Source organism: Piliocolobus tephrosceles, chromosome 16 (assembly GCF_002776525.5).
Source record: "Piliocolobus tephrosceles isolate RC106 chromosome 16, ASM277652v3, whole genome shotgun sequence".
In the NCBI taxonomy this organism is placed as follows: domain Eukaryota; kingdom Metazoa; phylum Chordata; class Mammalia; order Primates; family Cercopithecidae; genus Piliocolobus; species Piliocolobus tephrosceles.
Window position 1 is genome coordinate 62,143,680 of NC_045449.1, and position 24,755 is coordinate 62,168,434.

Below are 24,755 nucleotides of genomic sequence, written 5' to 3' on the forward strand. Positions count from 1 at the left end.
ACGGTGAAACCCTGTCTCTACTAAAAATACAAAAAAAACTAGCCGGGCGAGGTGGCGGGCGCCTGTAGTCCCAGCTACTCGGGAGGCTGAGGCAGGAGAATGGCGTAAACCCGGGAGGCGGAGCTTGCAGTGAGCTGAGATCCGGCCACTGCACTCCAGCCCGGGCGACAGAGCAAGACTCCGACTCAAAAAAAAAAAAAAAGATATTTTTACTTGGAACACTTTAGTGTTAGACCAAAGTTTGCCACCCTTCTGGTTTCTTGGTTAATATTTTCAATTAATGCTCAAGATAAACACCCCTCCTTAGTTTAAATGAGCATTTGCCAGTGAGAAAAGTAGGAAGACATTTTGGCATTTGGGTGTTTGCTGGAATTAGTTACGTCTGAACCCACAACTTTGGGTCTCCTAGGAACTATAAATACTCAGTACCATTGTCCACCATAAGTAGGTGGTGATGGACTTGAAATTGGAAATATGTGGATCTGTGTTTAGCCATTGGAAACTTTAGGTATGGGAACCACCAAGAAATGGACCACCAAAGTATTCCTTCCTTTCATGTTTTAGCTTTCTTAGTTCTATTTCTGCTTATCACTCGTATTTATTTTGCTTTTATGGTTTTTGGTATTGTTTCACAAACATTGTAACAGCAATTGTGAAATTCCTTTCTCTTTTTTTGAGTGGGAAGGTCTTGCTGTGTAGCCAGGGCTGTAGTGCAGTGGTGCAATCATGGCTCACTGCAGCCTTGACCTCCTGGGCTAAAGCAATCCTCCCAGTACATACATGCATGGGTCACCACATCTGGCTAATTTTTAAATTTTTTTGTTTTTTGTAGAGACAGCAGTCTCACTGTGTTGCCCAGGCTGGTCTTGAACTCCTGGTCCCAAGCAAGCCTCCAGCCTGGGCCTCCTAAAGTGCTGGGATTACAGATGTTAGCCACCACTTAAAGAGGAAAATTTACTTATAATCCCACTACTCTAGAAATGTATTTTTAAACTGAGTTTTTCAAGGACACAGGGCAAAGGAAAGGCTAACAGACCTTTGAATCAAGGGCAGAAGGCCTCTGGAGAAGGGAAACCATACAGAAACTACAGTGGAACAATGTCATTTCTGAAAGGTAATTTATGAATACCAACAAGTTGGTATTCTCACAGCGGCACAGTGGCACTGAAAGAACATTTGCACCATTTGGAAAGCACTGAGGCTATTTAGTTTTGCGGAACAGCTGTCTCACTGAACTCTCTCTGGGCTCAACTGTCTACTGCTCATTTCCCTTTATGTCTCCTAAAGCCCCAGCATATGAGGATTTGGCACCTAGAACAAGGTTGAGTGTGACTGACACAGGAAACGGCCCGTGGCTGGACTGGCGCCTGCATGCAGCTGAATGGGGACACACAGCCAGGCCTCAGCAAGGAAGCAGCTGTCACTCAAAGCGCTCAGCTCAATGTCACCAGCTTGCTTGTTTCCTTATTCTTAGTGTCTTAACTGCACTTAGAAGGTAACACTAATGGTGGGATATAGTGTCACTCTGACTTAACCTTGTAGTTTGGGTAGCTCTGCAGGAAGAGGGAGAAATGGGAAGTAAATTAACATTCATTTAATATATCCCACACTGTAGTGAACACTATATATATGGAGAGAGAGAGAGAGAGAGAGAGAGAGATATTTATCCTGCAATGGAGAGTGATTAATGTCACTGCCTGAGTTTAAGCCATGCTAGCTGTGTGGCCTTGCGCAAGTCACTTAACTTCTCCATGTCTCATGTTTTTTTCTGTAACAATAACAATATTACCTATGTTAAGAGTTATTATGAAGATTAAATGATTTAAGTGTAAAGCCCTTAGTTCAGTGCTTGGAACACAGTAAGCGCTATATGTGTTTGCTGTTATTACCCTTATTAGTGAACTTTAACACAGTCCTGTTCATCCTTTTATGACCGAGGAACTGACACCCATGGAGATTAAGTCAATTACCGGACATGGCAGAGCCTGAAACCAAACTCAGATTTACCTGACTGCAATATTTTCTTCCCATAACATGACCGGGCCTGCTCAATGGTATCAAATTTCCTCTACTGCTTGCCAGCGTAGGGTTCAGCTTATCAACTCTTCTTTGTACTGTCAAGAGTGAAATCCTATATGACTGAGGCTCTGTCTTTAATCCCCAATTCCGATCATCCCTGGAGGAGGGCCAATGGTCAACATTTGGGGAGTCAGTGAAAGGAGTAACTTCAACCCTACATTCCCCCCTGTAGACCTGATTGCCCTTTTGATGTCGCCTATGTGTCCCTGACTATCAGAAGGCAGTGAGTAACATAACTAAATAAATCATCTGACAGACAGTACCCTTAGAGTCCTGGTGGATTTGGGGGAGCAGTCGGCCTCCGAGGGCAGCGCTGTCCAATAGGAATATAATGGGAGCCATCTGTGTAACTTTAAACATTTTAATAGCTACATTAAGAATTAAAAAAACAAAGGTTACATTAACTTTAATAATATTTTACTTAATATATCAAAATATTATCATTTCAATCTGGAATCAATATAAACATTATTGAGATACTTTTTTGTATTGTGTTGTTCATAATTTACTTTAAACATACCATACAGCCCTTGAAGTATACACCATGTTACTACAACAGCTCCTAGACACTTGCATGTGTATTTTGCTTTTTTGTATTGTGTTGAATTCATTATGAATTTTAAGCACACAGCCCTAGAAATACATACAATACTACTAAAGCAGCCCCCAGCCAAACACTTGGATATGTTTCCTTGATGGGCTTTCTTTATTCAGTTAGAGACTTCATGTGTCTAAAACTGTACCCTGTCTCCCTTTTCTTCCTCCTGAGACAGATACTCTGATGGGAGAAAAAAAAATGGCTGAAAGAGTAAAGTCGCTTTTCCTCCGAATTTCCCCCATTAGTGCAGCCTGTACGGACAGCTGCGATTTCTTGTTGGGTCACAGGGCGTTTGTGACAATCTGCACGCTCTGCATTTCTCCCCCTGTGAGGTCAGGAGTGATGGGCGAGGGGGGGCACTTCAGGTTCTAGAAGGACCCGGGCAAAGTCCTTTCCCGAGCCTGGTTTCCACAGGGACCGTGTGGCCTGCACAGACGACAGCACCCCCGGCGGGGAGAGAGGCCTTGTCGGCCCAGCGGGGACTCGGCAGGGCTCAGGTTTCCTGGACCGGATGACGGACCTGAGCCCGGGGCACGGACGGCGCTGGCCGGGCACAGGATGCGCAGCTCGGAGAGCGCATCCCGGGCATCCGCCCGCGCTCGGCCCCGCGGCGCAGCTGCTGCAGATCCGCGGGGGCAGCCACCTCCTCCGGGGGCTGGCAACGGCAGGACTCTCCCCTCCCCGGCCCGGAGCCCTCCCCTGCAGGGGCCGCGGGGCGGAGTCGCCCACCTGTCATCCGAGACGCCCCACGTGGGTCGGCAGGAGAGGGGGCGGAAAGGAGGGAGAAAAGGCAGAGGCGTCGAGGGAGGCAGGAGAGAAAGTGGGGTGGACAGAAGAGCGAAGGGACTAGAGGGAAGCTCACAGTAGCTGCGCGGAGAGGGAGCGAAGAGCAGAAGGAGGAACAGAGGCGACCCAAGACACCCAGAGAGGGACAGGTAAGGAGGGGCAGGTAAGCAGGAAGGAGGAGAAAACCGGACTAGGGAGAGTGCGGAAAGGAGAAGTGGCGGGCGTGAGAAACTGCTGTGGATAAGCGACGAGTAAGATGGAAAGAATGGCGGAAGGCGAAAGACTGCAGAGTGAGGGTCTTCCAAGAGCGACGGGGGAGGAACTGGGGCTGTTGCGCCCTTAAGGTTGCTAAGGCGACGGCTCTGGCCAGAGCGAGGCGCATTGACGTCAGCAGCCGAACGCTGATTGGCTGCGGCCAGGCCGTTTCCGGTGGAGCTGTCGCCTAGCCGCTATCGCAGAGTGGAGCGGGGCTGGGAGCAAACCGCTGAGGGAGCTCGGTACGCCGCCACCTCGCACCCGCAGCCTCGTGCCCGCCGCCGCCCATCCCCAGGTGAGTGGGGTCAGTCGGGGGCTCAGGCTAGGTGAGCTTCGTCGCTTCGCCGCCCGTTTGGGGGAGCTGGACCGATCCAAGATGGCGTCACGGGGAGCGACCTGCGGGGGGACGGCCGCACCCCCCTGCCCCTCCCCGACCCGGCGGGCGCCTCCACTCAGGCCTCACGCCCCCAGCTCCGAGTCTGCATCCCCAAGGCCATCTGGGCGTCCGCTTTGGTACGGGGCTTCCCAGCCGCCCAGCTCCCGCGCGCTGCCCCCACCCCACGGCGCCTGGAGCCCTGGGCCCTCCGCTGCCCTCCCCGGCCGCTTTCGCCCCCGCGCGCCGCGGCCTCCTCGCTCACCCTCCCCCATTTCCTGAAGGACAACGGCTCTATTTTGCTGGGGTCCGCCATCGTTTCGTCCGCCGGTCCTGGCTCTTCTTGTAAGCCGGCAGTTTTCCTCTCCACTCTGATTGCTAGTCATTGTTAGCAGTAGCCTTTCCTCTCCATAGCGAGGTGATCTTCCCCCCAGCACAACGGTCTTAGTCGGGCTCCTGAATTTCCTTTTGTTCCCTTTCACCTCCCTCGCTTTCCCGATTTTTCCACCTAAGGCCGCCTCGCCACCACTGTGGCCTTCCGACTGGCGTAGCTTGAAGTCTCGGCTTCCCTTCTTCATTTTGTGGTCATGACCGTGGCCTACGTGAAGTGAAGGGCATTTTCCTGCCCTTCCTCTAGAAAATACACGGTACCTATTAACCCCTTCAGGGCAGAGCTTGTGGTGACGACTGTCTTACTCCTTGAGAGAGTCCCAAGAGATCCGTCCTTTCAGCAGAGCGAGGAAAGCAAACACTTCCTCAGGATGACCCCAGGGAAGCCGTAACTTGGCAGGTCTAAGGGGGTGCGGTCTGAATCAGGAACAGTTTCTCAAAAGTGTTATGTATTTATTTCCTAGAATGTAATCCTTTCGAAGCAATTTTGTCACAACCGAATTTTCGAAAGAATGAATCTGGATGTTTTGTTTTGCATAGAGACAATGCAGCGAGAGTTTTGAAGCAGTTAAATAATTGTGTGTGGGGAGGGAAGGCTAGGTTGTTGGGCTTTTACAAATAAGTACACATAGAGAATCCAGGTAACTCAATTAAAAATATTAAGACTGTGAAATCTGGTTTTTCAGGGATTTACATGGTGACTGCCTTAATCTTGGGACATTTCTATTCGTATACTGGCTGTCTTTTTGGTTTTTGTAATACATTAGTTGTTTCAAACAAAAACAGTTTCACTCCTTAGGCCCAGTTCTCTCATCTCTATCAGCCCAAGACCTGATCTTAGAATGATTGATCAGTTGAATATTCTTGAAATATGACTGTGTTTTGAAGCATGAAAGATCTGATTTATGATTGTTCTTGGTGGTCTTCAAGTATTATTTGAAATGCAGACAATTCTACTGCAGTGGATTTTCAGTTCATAGGATTGCCTGACCTGGAGAAGTGGCATGTATAAATCTATCCCAATTTTTTTGTTGTTGCCTGTTTATTTCTAAAGTAGCAGCATGATTCTTTTTCCATGGCTTCTAATTTATGTGCTTGTCTCGGAGCCACAAACTTTCTAATAGTTTGTTAATTAGCCTACTTGTTATTGACCTTTATGGTGAAAGTTGTCAAAACAAAATGAGTGACAGTGTAGCACTTTAGAATAGCTCTTTACTCTGGTATTTCTTTCTATAAATTCTTTTAAATGTACAGTTTCATCTCAATAGTTTACAATGCATTATAATTGGAAAAGTCTGATTAGTATTTAATTCAGTTGCTGAGTGGAGGGGACCACACTCTTGTCTTCTACTCTTAAGTGCTTAGTAATTTGGAGTTGGAAGAAAAACAGTAGATGACCCTGTTGTTAAGTTACTAAATTTTTAATTCCAGGGTAGGGTTAGCTGCTCGTTATTATCTCTGTTTGCTTTACTTCACATAAAGGTACCATAATTTGAATCCTCTAAAATCCATTAAATGCAATTTATCTGTTAAATGTAATTCATTAAATGCAATTGATCTATTGGTTCTTCATGCAAGTTTGAAACTTAAGTGTTTTAACATTCACCTGTCCAGATGAAGAAAATATTTTGACAATTTTCTGTCCAAATGTTTTACAGTTTACGTGGTAAGGATTCTTCCCTCCCCGAATTTAGGATTTTCCTTCTTTTACCAGTAGTGTATTATCATTTAGGGGTGGAATCTGGCAAACGATTCTGGAATAAAAAGTTGCTTTTAAAACTCACCTGAATTTTCTTGCGTGTTTTTAAAAATTTTGATTACGCTAGTAGTTGGCTAATCAAATCCTCACTCCAGTGGTTTGCTCTGTGACATTAGGACACTCCCATGGGATAGAAGTTACGTATAGGGAATGTCAGATGTTCTTCATTGTGCTGACTTGCTTTCACTTAGAGTTGGACTTGTGTGCCCTGGTAATTCTCTGTCCTGTTTACCGTTTACCTACTTCCCACATCATCATGATTTCTTTTGCCAGGGAGAACTGAATGAAATTCCCTTAAGGGCTTGACTTCAGTACCCGCCTTTGCGGAGGATAGTGGCTCATACTTCCTCCCAGGAGTTGAGGTTATGGACTCTCACTGTTGCCTACAGAGCAAAGATCCTGCAACAGGAACTAAATTAAACATTTACTTGGAATAATGCTATTTCTGTACATATTTTATTCCCTAGTCCCCACTTCCCTGTTTAAAAACAAAATCTACTCAGAAAAAAATCCCTATGAATCAGTTGCCTAATGAATTTAGCAAGTTAAATGCCAGGTTGGCATTTTGCTTTATAGTTTATACAAGCATATGTGTGTTTTTTTCTCGCAGAGAACCATGGAGTCTGGCAGTACTGCCGCCAGCGAGGAGGCACGCAGCCTTCGAGAATGTGAACTCTACGTCCAGAAGCATAACATTCAAGCACTGCTCAAAGATTCTATTGTGCAGTTGTGCACTGCTCGACCTGAGAGACCCATGGCATTCCTCAGGGAATACTTTGAGAGGTTGGAGAAGGTAAAAATAAATGTAGGGAGATGATGAGGTGATTGTGACAGTTGTTAAATTTAATAACTGGAATGTTACTAATTTGTATTTTTTGGAAGAAAAGGAATCTGACTAAAAAGTCTAAAACAATTTCAAATAAGAAATACAAGTAAGGCATTTGTAATAATTTAAAAATTCTTAATTAGTAGAATTTATCAGAAAATGAACCTGTATGCTAACTGTACTTGGCTAACAAAGGGTTTCCACACAATTCTTTGTGACTTTTTAAATTAGTGCGTAAAACTATAACAGATAAAACTGATCAGTAGTAGTATAGCAGTTCAATGAATAAGAAATTCTGTAGTACTTGAAGGCAGTTAATGCTTCTCCCTTTTTGAGCAAAGCAAGTAAGTATAATAAATCTTATCCCACTTTTAAAACTAGTGTAATGAAACATAAATCTAGCTTGTGATTGATAGATCAGAAATTTTCAATTAGATTGTCTATTTTAGTGTAGAGTATATCTGATGAATTACTGTAGAGTAGAGATACTGAGATTGATGGTCCTCAAACATTTTACTCCATATTATTGTCAGGACTTGTTGCCCCTTGAAAAAAATTAATCCAGTTTTTCTTTTTTCTTCTTCCTCCTTGCATGTAGGTCATTGTGACCTACATATATGGCATATGTTTTTCTAAACAAAGTGATAATTTTACATCAGGGATAATTGAAGCAAATGAATGCTTCAGTTGAATGCTTCAATTCATCTCCCTCAAGAAATGATGAATGAAAAAGTCTAGATCACCAAATATTTTCAATAGTGTATGTGATTTGCTTCTGTAAATCAGTTAGATAAACTTACAGATTTTCTCTTGGAAGTTAGGAGGTGGTTCATAATGATTATGAGTCAATTGAGGGACATTTCTTTGGTGTATGATTATCTAATTGTATAATAGAAATAATTTGCGTTATTTTCCATTGGTTTTTATTCATCAGCATAGGTTATTAATTTCTTATAATCAGCGTAAGTTATTTGTAAAAGACTCTATACTAAGCTTTAAAAAGCATTTGGGTAGCTCAGTGATCAGGTATTTTCTATTTTCTTTAAAAAGTGATTGTTAAAATTTGTATTTAGTACCATGATCAGAATAATTAAAAAAAAAAACACAAAAAACCTAGTTACTGTGAATGTTGCTTTGCCATCTTGAAATTATAGTGGATATTCTGGCTTTCTCTTATTTACGCAATTTCCAAATCGTGGAAGTATTATAGAGCCAGGCCATAGATGTACCTTGTTTTGAAGTCAAGTGCGTTCCTGGAGATCCGGTTTTGAAATGGGTCACTGTAAGGTGATCCCTCTTCTTTGGACATCAATAGAAACCATCAAATGAGGGGATTAACTTGGTGAGACATTAAGTGTGTATCTTTTTATAGGGAGTGTTGAATGTGTGATGCTAGTTTCAAAGCTTGTAGTTGCCACAGTACTGTTTAAGGGCTAACAAAGGTGGAAAGCAGTGAATAATTATTAAAATGGTTTCTTTGCAGATGGGATTTTAGATTTAATGTGTTTCAGCTTCTTTACCTTTTAATAAGTAAAGTCACAGTTCAGCGTGGTTTTTACTATAATTCAGGGGTCTTTGTTCACATGTATACATTCTTTCCAGGGTTGAATATAGATACCTGGATCTTTAAGTAACTAGATTTTCAACTTTTTAGTGGGTCAGTGTTCTGTGTGTTAGGTGTTAATTTGTATGTTAGTCTATTAGTCCGTTCTCATGCTGCTAAAAAGACATACTGAGACTGGGTAATTCATAAAGGAAAGAGGTTTAATTGACTCACAATTCGGCATGGCTGGGGAGGCCTCAGGAAACTTACAATCATGGCAGAAGGGGAAGCAAACCCGTCCTCTTCACATGGCAGCAGCAAGGAGAAGTACAGAGCAAAATGGGAAAAGTCCCTTATAAAACCATCAGCTATTGTGAGGACTCACTATCACGATAACAGCATGAGGGTAACCCCCCCGCCATGATTAAATTACCTCCCACTGGGTTCCTCTCAGGACCCACAGGGATTATGGGAACTACAAGAGAGATTTGGGTGTGGACACAGCCAAACAATATCATTCCACCCCTGGGCCCTCCCAAATCTCATGTTTTCACATTTTGAAACAAAGTCATGCCTTTCCAACAGTCCCTCAAAGTCTTCATTCATTCCAGCATTAACTCAAAAGTTCAAGCCCAAAGTCTCATCTGAGGCAAGGCAAGTCCCTTCCACCTATAAGCCTGTAAAATCAGAAGCAAGTTAGTTACTTCCTAGGGGCATTGGGTAGATACAACCTTTCCAAATGGGAGAACTTGGTCAAGACAAAGGAACTGTAGACCCCGTGCAAATCCAAAATCCAGTGAGGCAGTAATTAAATTCTAAAGTTCCAAAATGATCTCCTTTGACTCCATGTGTCACATTCAGGGCACACGGATGCAAGAGGTGGGCTCCTGTGGCCTTGGGCAGCTCCGCCTCTGTGGCTTTGCAGGGTATAGCCCCTCTCCTGGCTGCTTCCACAGGCAGGCGTTGAGTGTCAGCTGCTTTTCCAGGTGCATGGTGCAATCTGTTGGTGGATCTACCATTCTGGGGTCTGGAGGATGGTGGCCCTCTTCTCATAGCTCCACTAGGCGGTGCCCCAGTGGGGACTCGGTCTGGGGGCTCCAAACGATCTCACATTTCCCTTCCGCACTGCCCTAGCGGAGGTTCTCCAGGAGGGCCATGCCCCTGCAGCAGACTTCTGTCTGGGCATCCAGGCGATTCTGTACATCTTCTGAAATCTAGGGGGAGGATCCCAAACCTCAGTTCTTGACTTCTGTGCACCCACAGGCCCAGCACCACGTGTAAGCCACCAAGGCTTGGGGCTTGCACTCTCTGAAGTGATGACCAGAGCTGTACCTTGGCCTGTTTTAGCCAAGACTGGAGCTGAAGCAGCTGGAATGCAGGGTACCATGTCCTGAGGCTTCATAGTACAGGAGCCCCAGGGCATGCCCAGGAAACCTTTTTCCCCTCCTAGGCCTCTGGGCCTATGATGGGAGGGGCTGTCCTGAAGGTCTGTGACATGCCCTGGAGACATTTTCCCCAACGTCTTGGTGATTAACATTTGGCTCCTTGTTATGTGAATTTCTGCAACAGGCTTGAATTTCTCCCCAAAAAATGGGGTCTTTTCTATTGCTTTGTCAGGCTGCAAATTTTTCAACTCTGCTTCCTCTTGAATGCTTTGCTGCTTAGAAATTTCTTCCACTAGATACCCTAGATATCTCTCTCAAGTTCAAAGTTCTACAGATTTCTAGGGCAGGGCCAAAATGCTGCCAGTCTCTTTGCATAGCAAGAGTCACCTTTACTCCAGTTCTCAACAAGTTCCTCATCTCTGTCTGAGACCACCTCAGTCTGGACTTCATTGTCCGTATCACTGTCAACATTTTGGTCAAAGCCGTACAACAAGTCTCTAGCAAGTTCCAACCTTTCCCACATCTTCCTGTCTTTCGAGCCCTCCAAGTCTGTAGGAATTTCCATACTTTCCCACATTTTCCTGTCTTCTTAGCCCTCCAGACTGTTCCACCCTCTTCCTGTTACCCAGTTCCAAAGTTGCTTCTATATTTTTGGGTATCCTTGTAGCAGCACGCCACCCTCTGTGGTACCAGTTTACTGTATTAGTCTGTTCTCATGCTGCTAATAAAGACATACCCAAGACTGGGTAATTTATAAAGGAAAGTGGTTTGACTCACAGTTCCGTATGGCTGGGTAGGCCTCAGGAAACTACAATCATGGCAGAAGGGGAAGCAAACATTCTTCTTCACATGGCAGCAGCAAGGAGAAGGGTCAGGCAAAAGGGGGAAAAGCCCCTCAAAAGCATCAGATCTCATGAGCGCTCACTATCACAAGAACAGCAGGGAGGTAACCACCCCTGTGATTAAATTACCTCCCACCGGGTCCCTCCCACAACACGTGGGGATTATGGGAACTACAAGATGAGATTTGGGTGGGGACACAGCCAAACCATATCAGTCTGAAAATACAGTCATATACTCATCACCTTCTTCCTCACTACTGGGGGATTGTGTTTCTGTTTCTTTCAACTACTCCGTAAGAAATGTACCAAAAATTCTGACAGTTGGTCTTTTGAAAGCTTCTGCATTTTAATTCAGTCATCTGGAATTTGAGTCTTCTTTTACTCTTGTATTTATTAGAACCTTAAATAAGAGGAACTAAAATAACTGACCTTGTGTCTGGTGTGTCAGGTACTGTGTGAAGCACTTTATATACATACATACTTGTTATTTCAAATGTGTGAGGTAGGTGATTATCAGCATTTTACAGACATAGCAGTAAAACAGAGAAATTAAGTAATGTGGCTGTGGTCATAGACTGTAGTCTGCTTTTGTTGGAGCAACATACAACCCCCAAATTTCAGTGGTTACTACAACAGACCAGTCATGTACAGTTCTTCTGGTATCAGCCTGTCTTGTGTTCTGACACCACATATCTTGTTCTGGGGCTGAGCAGAAGGAGCAGCCCTATATAGGGCATGCTGTTCTCAAAGCAGAGGGAGGGCAGAAGCTCAAGGTGGACAGAGCCAAACCACACAGGCAAGCATGGTATGGCATGTCCACTTACATTCCATGGCCAGAGCAAGTCCTGTAGCCAAGCCTTAAGTCAGTGGGGTGAGAAGTATACTTTACCCACAGGGAAGAGTGACAGAAGCAGGGAGGGAACAAATAATCGTGAAAACATAGTAAGTTAGTAGTGGGGACAGAATTTGAACCTAAGAGTCAAGAAGATAGTGCAGAATTTAATGCAAAACCGAATGCAGAATTTGAACCTCAGAGTTAAGAACGTAGTTAACCACTGAGTAGACTGGGAGGTTTTTTCTAATTTTTAATTTTGTATTGATATATAACATTTGTATGTTTTTATGGAGTACATGTGGTATTTTACATGCATAAGATGTGTAATGATCAAGTCAAGGTATTTAGGTTATTCATCACCTCACTTAAAGAGCTGAGGAGGAAGGAGACTGACAGCAGGATGACAACAGCAAGAGAAAAGATATAAAAATATATCATAGTGTATACTAGAAAACTCATGATCTGAGTAATGGCTCTGAGTCGTCAGATTAGGTTATGTTCAGATTGCTGTTTTTAAAAGACTCACTAGACTCCATGAGACAATGCTGAAATCAAAATACTTTTGTTACTTCACAATTAATCTAAAAATTCAGTGAAGTAAAATATAGTCCCAAATGAAATGTTGTTTGTGAAATTTTTGTGAAATGTCACTGACAAATTTGGGGGGACGAATTTGTGTTTTCATTTATACTCTTAAACTGTGTGTGTGTGTGTGTGTGTGTGTGTGTGTGTTTAGTATTATTATTTTGAGATGGAGTCTTGCTCTGTCACCCAGGCTGGACTGCAGTGGCGCAGTCTTGGCTCACTGCAACGTCTGCCTCCTGGGTTCAAGCGATTCTCCTGCCTCAGCCTTCTGAGTAGCTGGGACTACAGGTGCCTGCCACTATGCCCAGCTAACTTTTGTATTTTTAGTAGAGATGGGGTTTCACCATAATGGCCAGTCTGGTCTTGAACTCCTGACCTTGTGATCTGCCTGCCTTAGCCTCCCAAAGTGCTGAGATTACAGGCGTGAGCCACCATGCGTGGCCTATTTTTTGAGGCAGGATCTCACTCTATTGCCCAGGCCTGAGTACAGTGGTGGGATCATGGCTCACTGCAGTCTCTACTTTCCAGGCTCAGGTGATCCTCCTGCCTCAGCATGCCAAGTAGCTGGGACTACAGGTGCGTGCCACCACGCCCAGCTAATTTTTATGTTTTTTTGTAGAGATGAGGTTTTATAATGTTGCCCAGGCGGGTCTCAAACTCGTGGACTCAAGTGATCTGCCCCCTTTGGCCTCCCAAAGTGTTGGGATTATGGGCCTGAAACACTGTACCCAGTCATGTACTTTTAAACTTTAAAGTTGGGGGTGACTTGAGTTTTATAGCCCTGTGTTAATATGAAATGAGAAACCCTTATTGGTTATTGGAAAAAGCAGAATTAACATGAAATGAGTTTTCTACAGTCATGTACTTTTAAACTTTAAAGTTGGGGGTGACTTGAGTTTTATAGCCCTGTGTTAATATGAAATGAGAAACCCTTATTGGTTATTGGAAAAAGCAGAATTAACATGAAATGAGTTTTCTAAAAACCGTATTTTAAAAAGTAGTTTACATTTTCACATATTTCAAAGTTGTGCAAGTACAAAAGGACATAATAATGAAAGGTTATTATTATAACCATTGCTTTTCTTGAATGCTGCCAATGTTCTGGAGATTAATATATGGACACTTAGAGACACATTTATATATAAAAGAGAAGTAATGGGTCAAATGAATGAGAAAGTAGAAGGTAACACATTTTTATTTTTTCCCTTTTACTTCAGTCATAACAACTAATTCTTTAGATCTGAGAGGAATTTGTTTTTAAGGCTCTAGATATGAAAAAATAATGCTTAATAGTTTATCTTAAGTTTTATTTGAATTGGTCCAATAAGTAGTTTTTAAAACCTAGTAAACTCTTTTTGTCTTTTAACTTCAAGTTTAAACCTTGATTACAAAGAATGATCCTAGCTCTGCTGGGAGAAGTATTATAGATAATGATCTTATTTAAATTCATGATTACCATCACATCATTTCATTATTTGTTTTTATCTGGGATCAAACTAGAATGTGAATTCCACAGGCTCAGGACCCTCTCCTATTTGTTTTTGTATTCCTGTTGCCTAGCATAGGTCTTGGCATGGCAGATCCAGAAAATGGCTTATTGAGTTGATGAAGTAACTCGGTAATCTAGACATTCTTGGATCACTATGTTGGGCTTGAATTGTTTTTCCTGATAACATTTCGTTTGGCAGGAGGGTCTCTTGCTATCTGCAGTAGCATCCAAAAAAACCCAATTTTCAGGATTTTGTCTTGCAGTGTGTTACTGTCGTGTGCATCACAGATCATTGTTGTCAAGACATTAATGAATATCTGATTTGTTACTCACATGTGAGTACTAATGGCTTGTACCAATGGCTTTTGCCCATTAATAAAGGATAGCATCTGTTATCATCTGAGGTACATTCTCTTGAGAGTGTTTCTTTTCAAGTGTTACTATTGTTTTTCCCTTTTGGAATCAGTCTTTTCTTCTTAACTTACATTGTTAATGGAGGAAGAGATTGGAAGTGACTATCTTCCATATCTTGCAATAGTCTATCGACTATTGCAATAGACTATCATTGGAACGCGAGAATGCCAGCTTTACATGCTGAAGGATCTCATTTTGCAAACTTGTAATTTCTTTCAGGAGGAGGCAAAACAGATTCAGAATCTGCAGAAAGCAGGCACTCGTACAGACTCAAGGGAGGATGAGATCTCTCCTCCTCCACCCAACCCAGTGGTTAAAGGTCGGAGGCGACGAGGTGCTATCAGCGCTGAGGTCTACACGGAGGAAGATGCCACATCGTATGTTAGAAAGGTAGTTTTGATATTTGAACATCAGGGAGATGCTTTTGGGACCCATTTGGTGGTCATCTAGTCTCCTTTGATGAGTGAATTGTAAAATACAAAACGGGGTGGAACTTCATCCATCCTGTACAGTTCTTGGGTACTGGAAAACAGGTTTCTGTAATAGCATGCTGTCAGAGGAAATAACTAATAGTGATTATAAACCAGTGAATAATTGCATTTTGGGGTTTGTTACTTCCTTGCTGCTGTTGTTTTGCAGTAGAAGGAGGTGGGCTTTTTTTCTTGAATCATGATGTCCGTTTTTTGCTATCCTGTTAAATGTTGTGACTTTTAACCTTTTATTCTACGAGCCTCATTTGTCCTATATTCTCCTCTTCCTCAGAGCCAGGCTGCTATTTTAGTTATGCTGTTAACCTTAAATGGGAACAGAATTGTCGCACTTGAGGCTTGTGAAACTAACAGATCACAGACTTTAAAATGACTAATTATTATAAAATGCTTAGTTTTGCCTCAGAATAATGACCTTGGTCAAGGTGTTTTGGTTTGTTTCTTTAGTTATTAACTGGGAACCAGGTACCAGACTTTATATTTAGGCCTGGCTGTAGGCAAGGGGATTAATTAGTCAATATTTGTTGAGTAGTTTATGGATCAAAGATAGTACAAGTGTGTTGTAGTGAAAATATTCAACTTGAAGCAGTCTTGTTTAAATACCATAATGTGGCTTGACATTTAATTGAAATGCAGGTTGCAAACATGAAATGTTTTTGGTTTATGGAATTGTCATTTGACCTTCAATTCTTTTCTAGGTTATACCAAAAGATTACAAGACGATGGCTGCTTTAGCCAAAGCCATTGAGAAGAATGTGCTGTTTTCACATCTTGATGATAATGAGAGAAGGTAGGAACAGGCTCTTTCTTAACACTATTTTTCAAGTAAGGGTGTGATCCCAAATTATTTTCAACACTTGTTGCAAGTTTTAGAACTCTTAATGATTGTTCACCAGATGACAATCAGGGGTCTTTAATTCTAAGCTTAATGTTTGAAACTCATGGAAGAGACATGTGAAATGTAACACGAGGCCTTCTCTCTCTTGCAGTGATATTTTTGATGCCATGTTTTCGGTCTCCTTTATCGCAGGAGAGACTGTGATTCAGCAAGGTAAAGGCTTCTGGAGCATGCAGTATTGTTATGGGAGAGGAGGCGAGACTGGAGGATTTTTTTGGTTTTGTTTTATTGAAGTTTGTTTTCCTCTTTGATCCAACCACTGTTTTTTTTTTTTTTTCTGTTATACTATTGGATTTTTCTGTTTCTTTTAAATTAAAATTTTCTGAGATGGACAGAACACTTTTTATTGGGAACTAATATTTTCGATACAGTTTTGTTTATAATTTAAAGGAAATGCCTACATTGTCTTACCTTGAATGTCATATAAAATTTCAGAATCATATGTATCTCTCATATCCTTTATATTGATTATTAATCACTTTTAAAGTAAATAAATGAAACACCTGCATTCTTCATTGTATAGCTCTATTAAGAAGGTTCTAGGACTTATATAGATTTCTTACTTTGCCTACATAGACTAACATGGATCTAACTTTTTACTATCTTCCTCTTTTTATTTTCTTATTTATTCGTGACATTTTATGAATTGTTATATGTTTCCATTTTGTGGCAACCTAATAATTTGCTATTAACTATTTGAGTTGTTTCTAATATCCTTGTTATAGATACCATAGCAGTTAATAACTTTGTACACATATGTAGCTTTTAACAGTTTTTTTCAGAGATGGTATTCACCATGAGATGACTAAAAAAATTTTTGATTAATTCTGTGACTTTTAAAATATATTGCTTGATTTTTTTTCCCTGAAAGATTGTGTTACTTTGTAACACAGTCTTCTCTCACAGTACCACTATAAAATAAGTTTATTATTTTGTATTAATTTTGATAGTTTGTTCCTTTCGTTTGGAATATGCTTCTAACATTTTTACCCTCTTTTAGGTGATGAAGGGGATAACTTCTATGTGATTGATCAAGGAGAGACGGATGTAAGATTTACTCATATAAAAAATATGTTGATCTTAAAAGCCGATGTATTGATTGCTTCTGAGCAATAAGAATAGTGATTTTGAAGGATCATTACATCCCTTGTATGTCAGATTTTATTAATGCCTTTTGCCAGGTATTTTCATGACACAGAGAAACTTTTTAAAGGTAATTTTCTGTTCAGAACTTTAGCTGGAGTGGTGGTTAAGAAGTGTGTGTAGCCGGGTGCAGTGACCCGTGCCTGTAATCCCAGCACTTTGGGAGATGGAGGCAAGAGGATTGCTTGAGCCCAGGAGTTCAAGACCAGCCTGGGCAACAAAGTGAAACCTCATGTCTTTTAAGAAAACAAAACAACAAAAAAAACCCACAAACGATTCTAGACCCAGGCATTAGCTAGCAAACTTAATACAGCTTTCTTATTCACAGATGAAATGGGGACAATAATAGCATTGATCTTTTAGAATTATTAGAAAATTCAGTGACCTAATGCAAGTAAAATGATTAGCATAGTGCTCAGCATGGTTCTCTAAGTATTCATGACTGGTATTAGTGCTTAGCCAACCTTTTTCCCTTACATCCTTACAGAGTGCTTTTTTCTTATCAGATAATTAAATCAGGTAAATTTTAGACACTCAATTTAACTCATCAGAAATCAGCTATTCTTCTCTGTTGTGTACTGCAAACATAATATATTTTATTTTTTAAAACAAAGTTTAGGATTGTGACCTTTTTAAAAGGTTGAGGGTTTCTAACATTTATGTGTTTGTATCTAGAAAAAAAACTTTTTTGATGTCACTTGCACTTTAGGTCTATGTCAACAATGAATGGGCAACCAGTGTTGGGGAAGGAGGGAGCTTTGGAGAACTTGCTTTGATTTATGGAACACCTAGAGCAGCCACTGTCAAAGCAAAGACAAATGTGAAATTGTGGGGCATCGACCGAGACAGCTATAGAAGAATCCTCATGGTAAGAGACCATGCTGTTTGAGAGGGTGATTTAGAATTCTCATCTATGTAACTAATGTTTGAATATTACCAAATTAAAAAGAAAATCTTTCTTTCTTTTAATGAGCAAGTATTTCTTTCTTTTAATGAGCAAATACTTTGCATTAAGCCCAGCTTAGCATTGTTCATTATGCCATTTTAGGCAGTGATATTTTAGAACAAAACCTTGGGAAACAAGATCTGGTATATTTGTGCTGGTCATCTCATGTTGGGAAATCTATCCATTTACTAGTAGGCACATCTTAATTTACCTGATTATACCCATTACAGCATGATAGGTGCTGCTTTTAAGTGCTTCAAGTTATTTGGGGCCATTCAGAAATAATCAGCTTCCCTAACCTGTGAAAGTGGATTATCAGTAATGCATATGTATGTCACGTCCCCTCTAGTTAAAGGAATAAACAAAATACTAAAAGCACGGGAACGTTCTGGTGATACAGTCAGATTTTTTGAGAACCTTGTGATAAATTTATAGGATAGCTTTGGATGTTTAAGTCCCAGTCAGTGCATTGGCCATTTTCAGTGGTTTTCTTTAATGTGTACAGTGTCCATCTGACCATTTGAAAATGTGCAGTCTGATGTACTTTGAACTTTTTCTGCATTTGGGATATATGGATAGATGAGATTAGATTGTCTTGTCCTTTGTAGCAACATAGATAGAGCCGGAGGCCATTTTTCTAAGCAAAATAACACAGGAACAGAAAACCAAACCGCATGTTCTCACTTATAATTGGGTGCTAAACAATGAGAACACATGGATACTAGAAGGGGAACAACAAACACTGGGGCCTGCTTGAGGGTGGAGGGTGGGAAGAGGGAGAGGATCAGGAAAAATAAGTGTTGTGTACTTTGCTTATTACCTGAGCCACAAAATTATATGAACACCACACCCCTGTGACACCCAGTTTACCTATATAACCTGCACATGTACCCCTGAACCTTAAAAAAACACAAACGCTTATGGCAAAGATAAGTCTAAATTTTAGAAAGATTGGTTTTGAAGTGATATGACAGTCTACTGGGGAAGAAATTGACCATACAGTCAGTTCTGCATTTCCTCTACAGGAATACTATTAGTGAAAGGAAACGTAGAATGTTTACAGCTTTATCTCATTGCCAAAGAAGGAAGAGTTAGGACCTGGAACTATTGGTTTGAAATAAAATATTTTACTTTCTCACAGTGGGCCTGAAAGGAAATTAGGGCCTCATAGTGCATTGGCTTTGTGGATGGGAATTAGGAACTGTAGATATGGGGTGAAATATCTATGTAGCTGATTAGGGGAGGGTATGGTCCTTTTTTATGGAATAAAGACATGTCAGTTGTACAGGTGAGAAGCCAAAACTAATGGAGAAATCCGCATTTAAATACCAGGATTGAACGGGAAGAACACTAGGATTATTGGGATGTAAATGAAGACCTAGATCACTTTTGTGAGAAAATATTTTCAGAGATAAATTGGGGTGGCAGTGGCGCAAAATCACTTTGAGAGTAAACATGGAAATTGGGCATGGTATAAAGTGTGTGGAAAAATATCTTGAGTGACAGGCTCAGGTATAAACTGGTATTTCGACTGTATTTGGAAGTTGGGAAATGCTTTGTGAAATATGTCAACATACTGGTTACAAATGCTAGGAATTGGGCATTAATATTGGCAGAAAATAAAAATCACAAGAGATGTCATTCATTACCTGTAAAATAAAAACGAATTAGTTAAAATTAAACTTTCTTCATTGAAAAAAGTAGCAGCAACAAGCTTTGACTTTCTGGTTTTAAAATTTACTTGAAACTTAATATTTATTATTCCATAGCATTATGTGGTGATAATTACACGTCTTGGGGATATCACTTTTGTTATTTTTATTTTTAGGGAAGCACACTGAGAAAGCGGAAGATGTATGAGGAATTCCTCAGTAAAGTCTCTATTCTAGGTGAGTTGTGAAGTGTGTTGACTTTGCTAGTATATGAGATACCCCTGAATTAGAATTGGTTGGACTTGGGAAAAGCCTTCTGAAAGTATAATTGCTACTCATTCCCCCTGAAAAGACAGAAGGGCTGAAAGTCCTTCTGACTGTGGACACTCACAGTTATTTCCTCTGTGACTTCTGTCTCTCTTGTTCCATCATTGAGTTGATTGGTTCAGAAAAGTGAGTACTTCCAAGAATACATTTCCTCTGTGGAAAGATTAGGTATCATTTGCTAGCATCCTCTGCAGACATGCCAAAAGTTTGTTGAAATTTCGAGTAAAGCAGATTAATTGAAGATATTCTTTTGTGCATTTTGTTATGTGGACTTGGAGATGTTAGAACCTGTTCTTCACGAAGGGGGAATGGGGATTTTTATAAGGTAACAGGCTTCGGCCATTGTTTATTGCAGTGAATTTTTCGCCCCTTATTTGTCTTTTCTTTGAATTGGTTACATTTGCTTTGTGTTTTGGATTGTAGTTTGGCCTTTGGGAATAAAAGTTATTTTCTAGTTCTTGTTTCATAAAGTAAACCAAAGATTTAAGTAGATGAAATTATTTCTACGAAACTTTGGGATGATATGGGTGGGGATACTATGACTTTTGAGTATTGTAGTTGTAGGTTTGATATGCATTGATGGCAATCTTCAGGAATACTTAAGGATTACATTTTCTTATTCCCTTGCCATTGGGTACAGTTGGTATAAATTAACCTAGTCATTGGACTACTGAAGTTAAGGATCTAAGGGCTATCTGCAGGCAGTATGAGAATCCTGCTCAGACTAGAGGTAATTGAAGACAGGTACTGTGTTTAATCTGAGACACTACTAGAATGTTGAATGGGCATGGCTATTTGGTTGAATCTCTTTATACTTTCTTTTTACCTTTATAACAGCACCAAATAATACAGAGCAATTATGTTGATTCTTGTCTTTCAGAGTCTCTGGACAAGTGGGAACGTCTTACGGTAGCTGATGCATTGGAACCAGTGCAGTTTGAAGATGGGCAGAAGATTGTGGTGCAGGGAGAACCAGGGGATGAGTTCTTCATTATTTTAGAGGTAAAGAACTCAGAATTTGATACTGTAAAAAGTTGTACACTCTAAGAGGGAAAGAGTGGGCTAATTCTGAGCTATAGCTTTAGTTTTTAAGAATCTCTGACAATTGTATTTTAAAATTATCTCTTACTTTGAAATGCTGCTGTTTGGTTTTCTGCCAGGTCACTACATTTTTAAATGAGTTTGAGTCAGAATTCTTGAAGGGCCATAGACATGAATAGCCAAATTCTAAAAACCATTTAACATAACAAACTGATGATTCTGCACTATCCTTGTTAAAATGCAAGTGTTTGGGCTATCTGGCAAATAAGGATGAAAGGTAATTATTTAAATTTGAAAAATTACTGTGTTTGTATATCTCCACATTCCATGGGAATGTATAGCAGATACTCTTGCTTGCCAAGCAGGTCCAAATGGCAGATTTTTATGAATGTGGCTCCATAGTTGCTAATTGATTTTATTTAAATCAGGAGTCAGGAGACTGTAAAGGGCCAGGTGGTAAGTAAGTGAAGCTTTGTGGACCATAGGGTTTCATTCGCAAAGACTCACCTCTTGTCATAGTGCAAAAGCAGCCACAAATAATGTGTCAATGAATGTGTGTGGTATTCCGGTAAAGTTTTATTTGCGAAAGAGATGGTGAGCTTGGATTTAGCCCTTCATCTACAGTTTACTAACCCAGGTCTGCACCCTTTAAGCACCTTAGCTTGGTAAGAAGAACCTCGCTAGCAGGAGATGTTGGTAAAATAGAAATTGAAGATCATGTGGTGACTAATTTTAAAGTCATTTTTTATCATATGCACATATTTGCAAGGTAGCTAAAATTGCATAGGATGTTTAAGATGCCACCCTGGGTTTGAGAGTGTTTGTTTGTTGAGTTTTTTGGTGATTTTATTATAGGGGTCAGCTGCTGTGCTACAACGTCGGTCAGAAAATGAAGAGTTTGTTGAAGTGGGAAGATTGGGGCCTTCTGATTATTTTGGTATGTATGAATTCCCTCACAATAAATACATGGTTTCTTTAAGTCATCTCTCAGTGAGATACTGTAGTCTTCCATAATTTTGTCTTCTGAATTTTATTTTCTAATTGCAGTCTTTTTTGGCTCAGAGAGACGGTGTGAGATTTTGATCTTTACTCATTTAATGAAATTACTGATTGTCTCATATCTATTGTCTTCTTTCTCAGAAGTGCACTGCTTTAAGGAAATGTTTTTCATAGAAGTTAGCCTGTTCTTACCCTTCTTCGTTTCCTTTCTCCAGGTGAAATTGCACTACTGATGAATCGTCCTCGTGCTGCCACAGTCGTTGCTCGTGGCCCCTTGAAGTGCGTTAAGCTGGACCGACCTAGATTTGAACGTGTTCTTGGCCCATGCTCAGACATCCTCAAACGAAACATCCAGCAGTACAACAGTTTTGTGTCACTGTCTGTCTGAAATCTGCCTCCTGTGCCTCCCTTTTCTCCTTTCCCCAATCCATGCTTCACTCATGCAGACTGCTTTATTTTCCCTACTTGCAGCGCCAAGTGGCCACTGGCATCGCAGCTTCCTGTCTGTTTATATATTGAAAGTTGCTTTTATTGCACCATTTTCAATTTGGAGCATTAACTGAATGCTCATACACAGTTAAATAAATAGAAAGCGTTCTATGGAGACTTTACTGTTACTGCTTCTCTTTGTGCAGTGTTAGTATTCACCCTGGGCAGTGAGTGCCATGCTTTTTGGTGAGGGCAGATCCCAGCACCTATTGAATTACCGTAGAGTAATGATGTAACAGTGCAAGATTTTTTTTTTAAGTGACATAATTTTCCAGTTCTAAGCATATTTAGACTGTGGCCATATATGCTGTATTTCTTTGTAGAATAAATGGTTTCTCATCCAGCTCTAAAGATTAGGGAAAATGGATATAGAAAATCTTAGTATAGTAGAAAGACATCTGCCTGTGATTAAACTAGTTTAAGGGTGGAAAAATGCCCATTTTTGCTAATTATCAATGGGATATGATTGGTTCAATTTTTTTTTTCCAGAATTTTTGTTTGCCAAGCTAATCTGCCTGGTTTTATTTATATCTTGTTATTAATGTTTCTTCTCCAATTCTGAAATACTTTTAAGTGTGGCTATCTATACCTGCCTTTTAAGTTTGAAACTAACTCATAGACTACAAATACTGGTTAGTATTTAACTACATCTGCCTCGGCTCGCAAATTCCGATTAGACCTTTATCCAGCTAGTGCCAAATAATTGATCAGATGCTGAATTGAGAATAAGAATTTGAGGTCTGCAATCTTGGTTGTTAATTTAGAGCTTTTGGTTAAAGTTTGTCCTTCAGCTGACTCCAGTATAATCTCCTCTGCTTATTAAACTGATTCCAGGAGATTGGATTTGCTATGACTAGATACAGATGGAGCAAATGTCCTAACCAAGAAAAGAGGTGATGCTGCTAAAGGGAGAAATGGCAGGCGGACAAAGTTCAGTGTCGGGAATTTTCCCCGTGAGATTCACTGGGGCATGAGATTTTGGAAGAAATTTTTTACTTTGGTTTAGTCTTTTTTTCCTTTTTATTTCAGAATTTCTGGTGGGTTGATGGTAGGGTATAATGTGTCTGTGTTGTTTCAAATTGGTCTAAAAGGCTATCCTGCTGAAAGTTCCGCTTTCCTGTCTAGCATTTATTTCTCTGGCAAACTTTTCTTTCTTTCCTTTCGTTTTTAAAGTAAACTTGTGTATTGAGTCTTAACTGTATTTCAGTATTTTCCAGCCTTACGTGTTACATTATTCCAATGATACCCAACAGTTTATTTTTATTATTTTTTTAAACAAACTTTCACAGTTCTGTAATGTAGGCACTTTTATTTTCGTTGTGATTTATATATAAGGTAATGTAGGGTTATATTTGGGAGTGACTGCAAGCATTTTTCCATCTGTGTGCAACTAACTGACTCTGATTATTGATCCCCTCTCCTGCCCTTTCCTAGGTAATTTAAATTGGTCATGGTAGATTTTTTTCATACATTTGAAAAACTTTTAGGTTGTTACCAAGTATGAAGTATAAATCTGGGGAAGAGGCTTTATGTACATTTTAGGGTGGGTAAGAAAGCCACCTTGTTACAAATTTTTTAATTTCCAAAATAATCTATATTAAATGAGTGTTTTCTGATCTGTACTTTGTGTTTAGCTACCTTTTTATATTTAAAAAGTTGAAAATTATGTTCTTACAAGCTTAAAGCTTGATTTGATCTTTGTTTAAATGCCAAAATGTACTTCAATGAGTTACTTAGAATGCCATAAAATTGCAGTTTCATGTATGTATATAATCATGCTCATGTATATTTAGATACATATAATGCTTTCTAAGTGAGTTTTACTCTTAAATCATTTGGCTTGCTGTTTACTCCCTTCTGTAGTTTTTAATTAAAAAATTTAAAGATAAGTCTACATTAAACAATGATCATATCTAAAGCTTTATCTTTGTGTAATCTAAGTATATGTGAGAAATCAGAATTGGCATAATTTGTCTTAGTTGATATTCAAGGCTTTTAAAAGTCATTATTCCTGGGCTTGGTAAGTGAATTTATGAGATTTACTGCTCTACAAAGTATAGATGGCCAAAGGACCGTTTTGTATTGCTTCCTGATTACCGGTCTGATTATACCATGTGTGCTAATATACTTTTTTTGTTATAGATTGTCTTAATGGTAGGTCAAGTAATAAAAAGAGATGAAATAATTTAAATTCTTAGATGGATCAGTTTTTCTTCCCTTTCTCCTTTCCGTCTTTCTCTCTCTGTCCTTCCCCTAAAGTCTACTCTGATGGGCAAAAATGAAAAGGGAAAGTGAATGATGGGATCAGTGTTTTGAAAGAGCAATGTTTATTTTCAGTGCTTTTCAGTTTGTCAAAGAGTGGATCTCAAAATCTTGCTTAAAGGGTAATTGAGATGTAGCAGATTTGTTTACTTAGTCATGGAAGGAAAAAATTCAGTCAGAAGCTAAAGATTTCCTTTTGATTGAAGATAGATTGGTTCTGTGGCCTTGGAACTTTCCCAGACTTAATGGGGAGACATCATCTCTGGATTAGCATACTCTGTGGTTTAAATTTAATACATACATTAATGCTACTTGGGATACTTTTATATTTTGCATAAAAAACCTTATTTC

The 24,755-nt window shown here is 40.2% G+C and overlaps 1 protein-coding gene across 2 annotated transcripts; it reads left to right on the forward strand.

The window, feature by feature from the left end:
• The first annotated feature begins 3,071 nt into the window (after nt 1–3,071).
• On the forward strand, nt 3,072–24,339 carry PRKAR1A (protein kinase cAMP-dependent type I regulatory subunit alpha). 2 transcript variants are annotated; one of them, XM_023211962.1, is made up of 11 exons: nt 3,072–3,612; nt 6,851–7,033; nt 14,379–14,549; nt 15,346–15,437; nt 15,637–15,698; nt 16,546–16,592; nt 17,398–17,556; nt 19,463–19,523; nt 20,494–20,615; nt 21,510–21,591; nt 21,869–24,339. In XM_023211962.1, exons 2-11 carry the CDS (start codon nt 6,857–6,859, stop codon nt 22,039–22,041), a joined length of 1,146 nt encoding a protein of 381 aa, XP_023067730.1. In that variant the 5' UTR covers nt 3,072–3,612; nt 6,851–6,856; the 3' UTR covers nt 22,042–24,339. The 2 variants fall into 2 exon arrangements, with proteins under 2 accessions (XP_023067730.1, XP_023067729.1); XM_023211961.1 differs by lacking the exon at nt 3,072–3,612 and adding an exon at nt 3,849–4,013.
• Nucleotides 24,340–24,755: the final 416 nt, after the last annotated feature.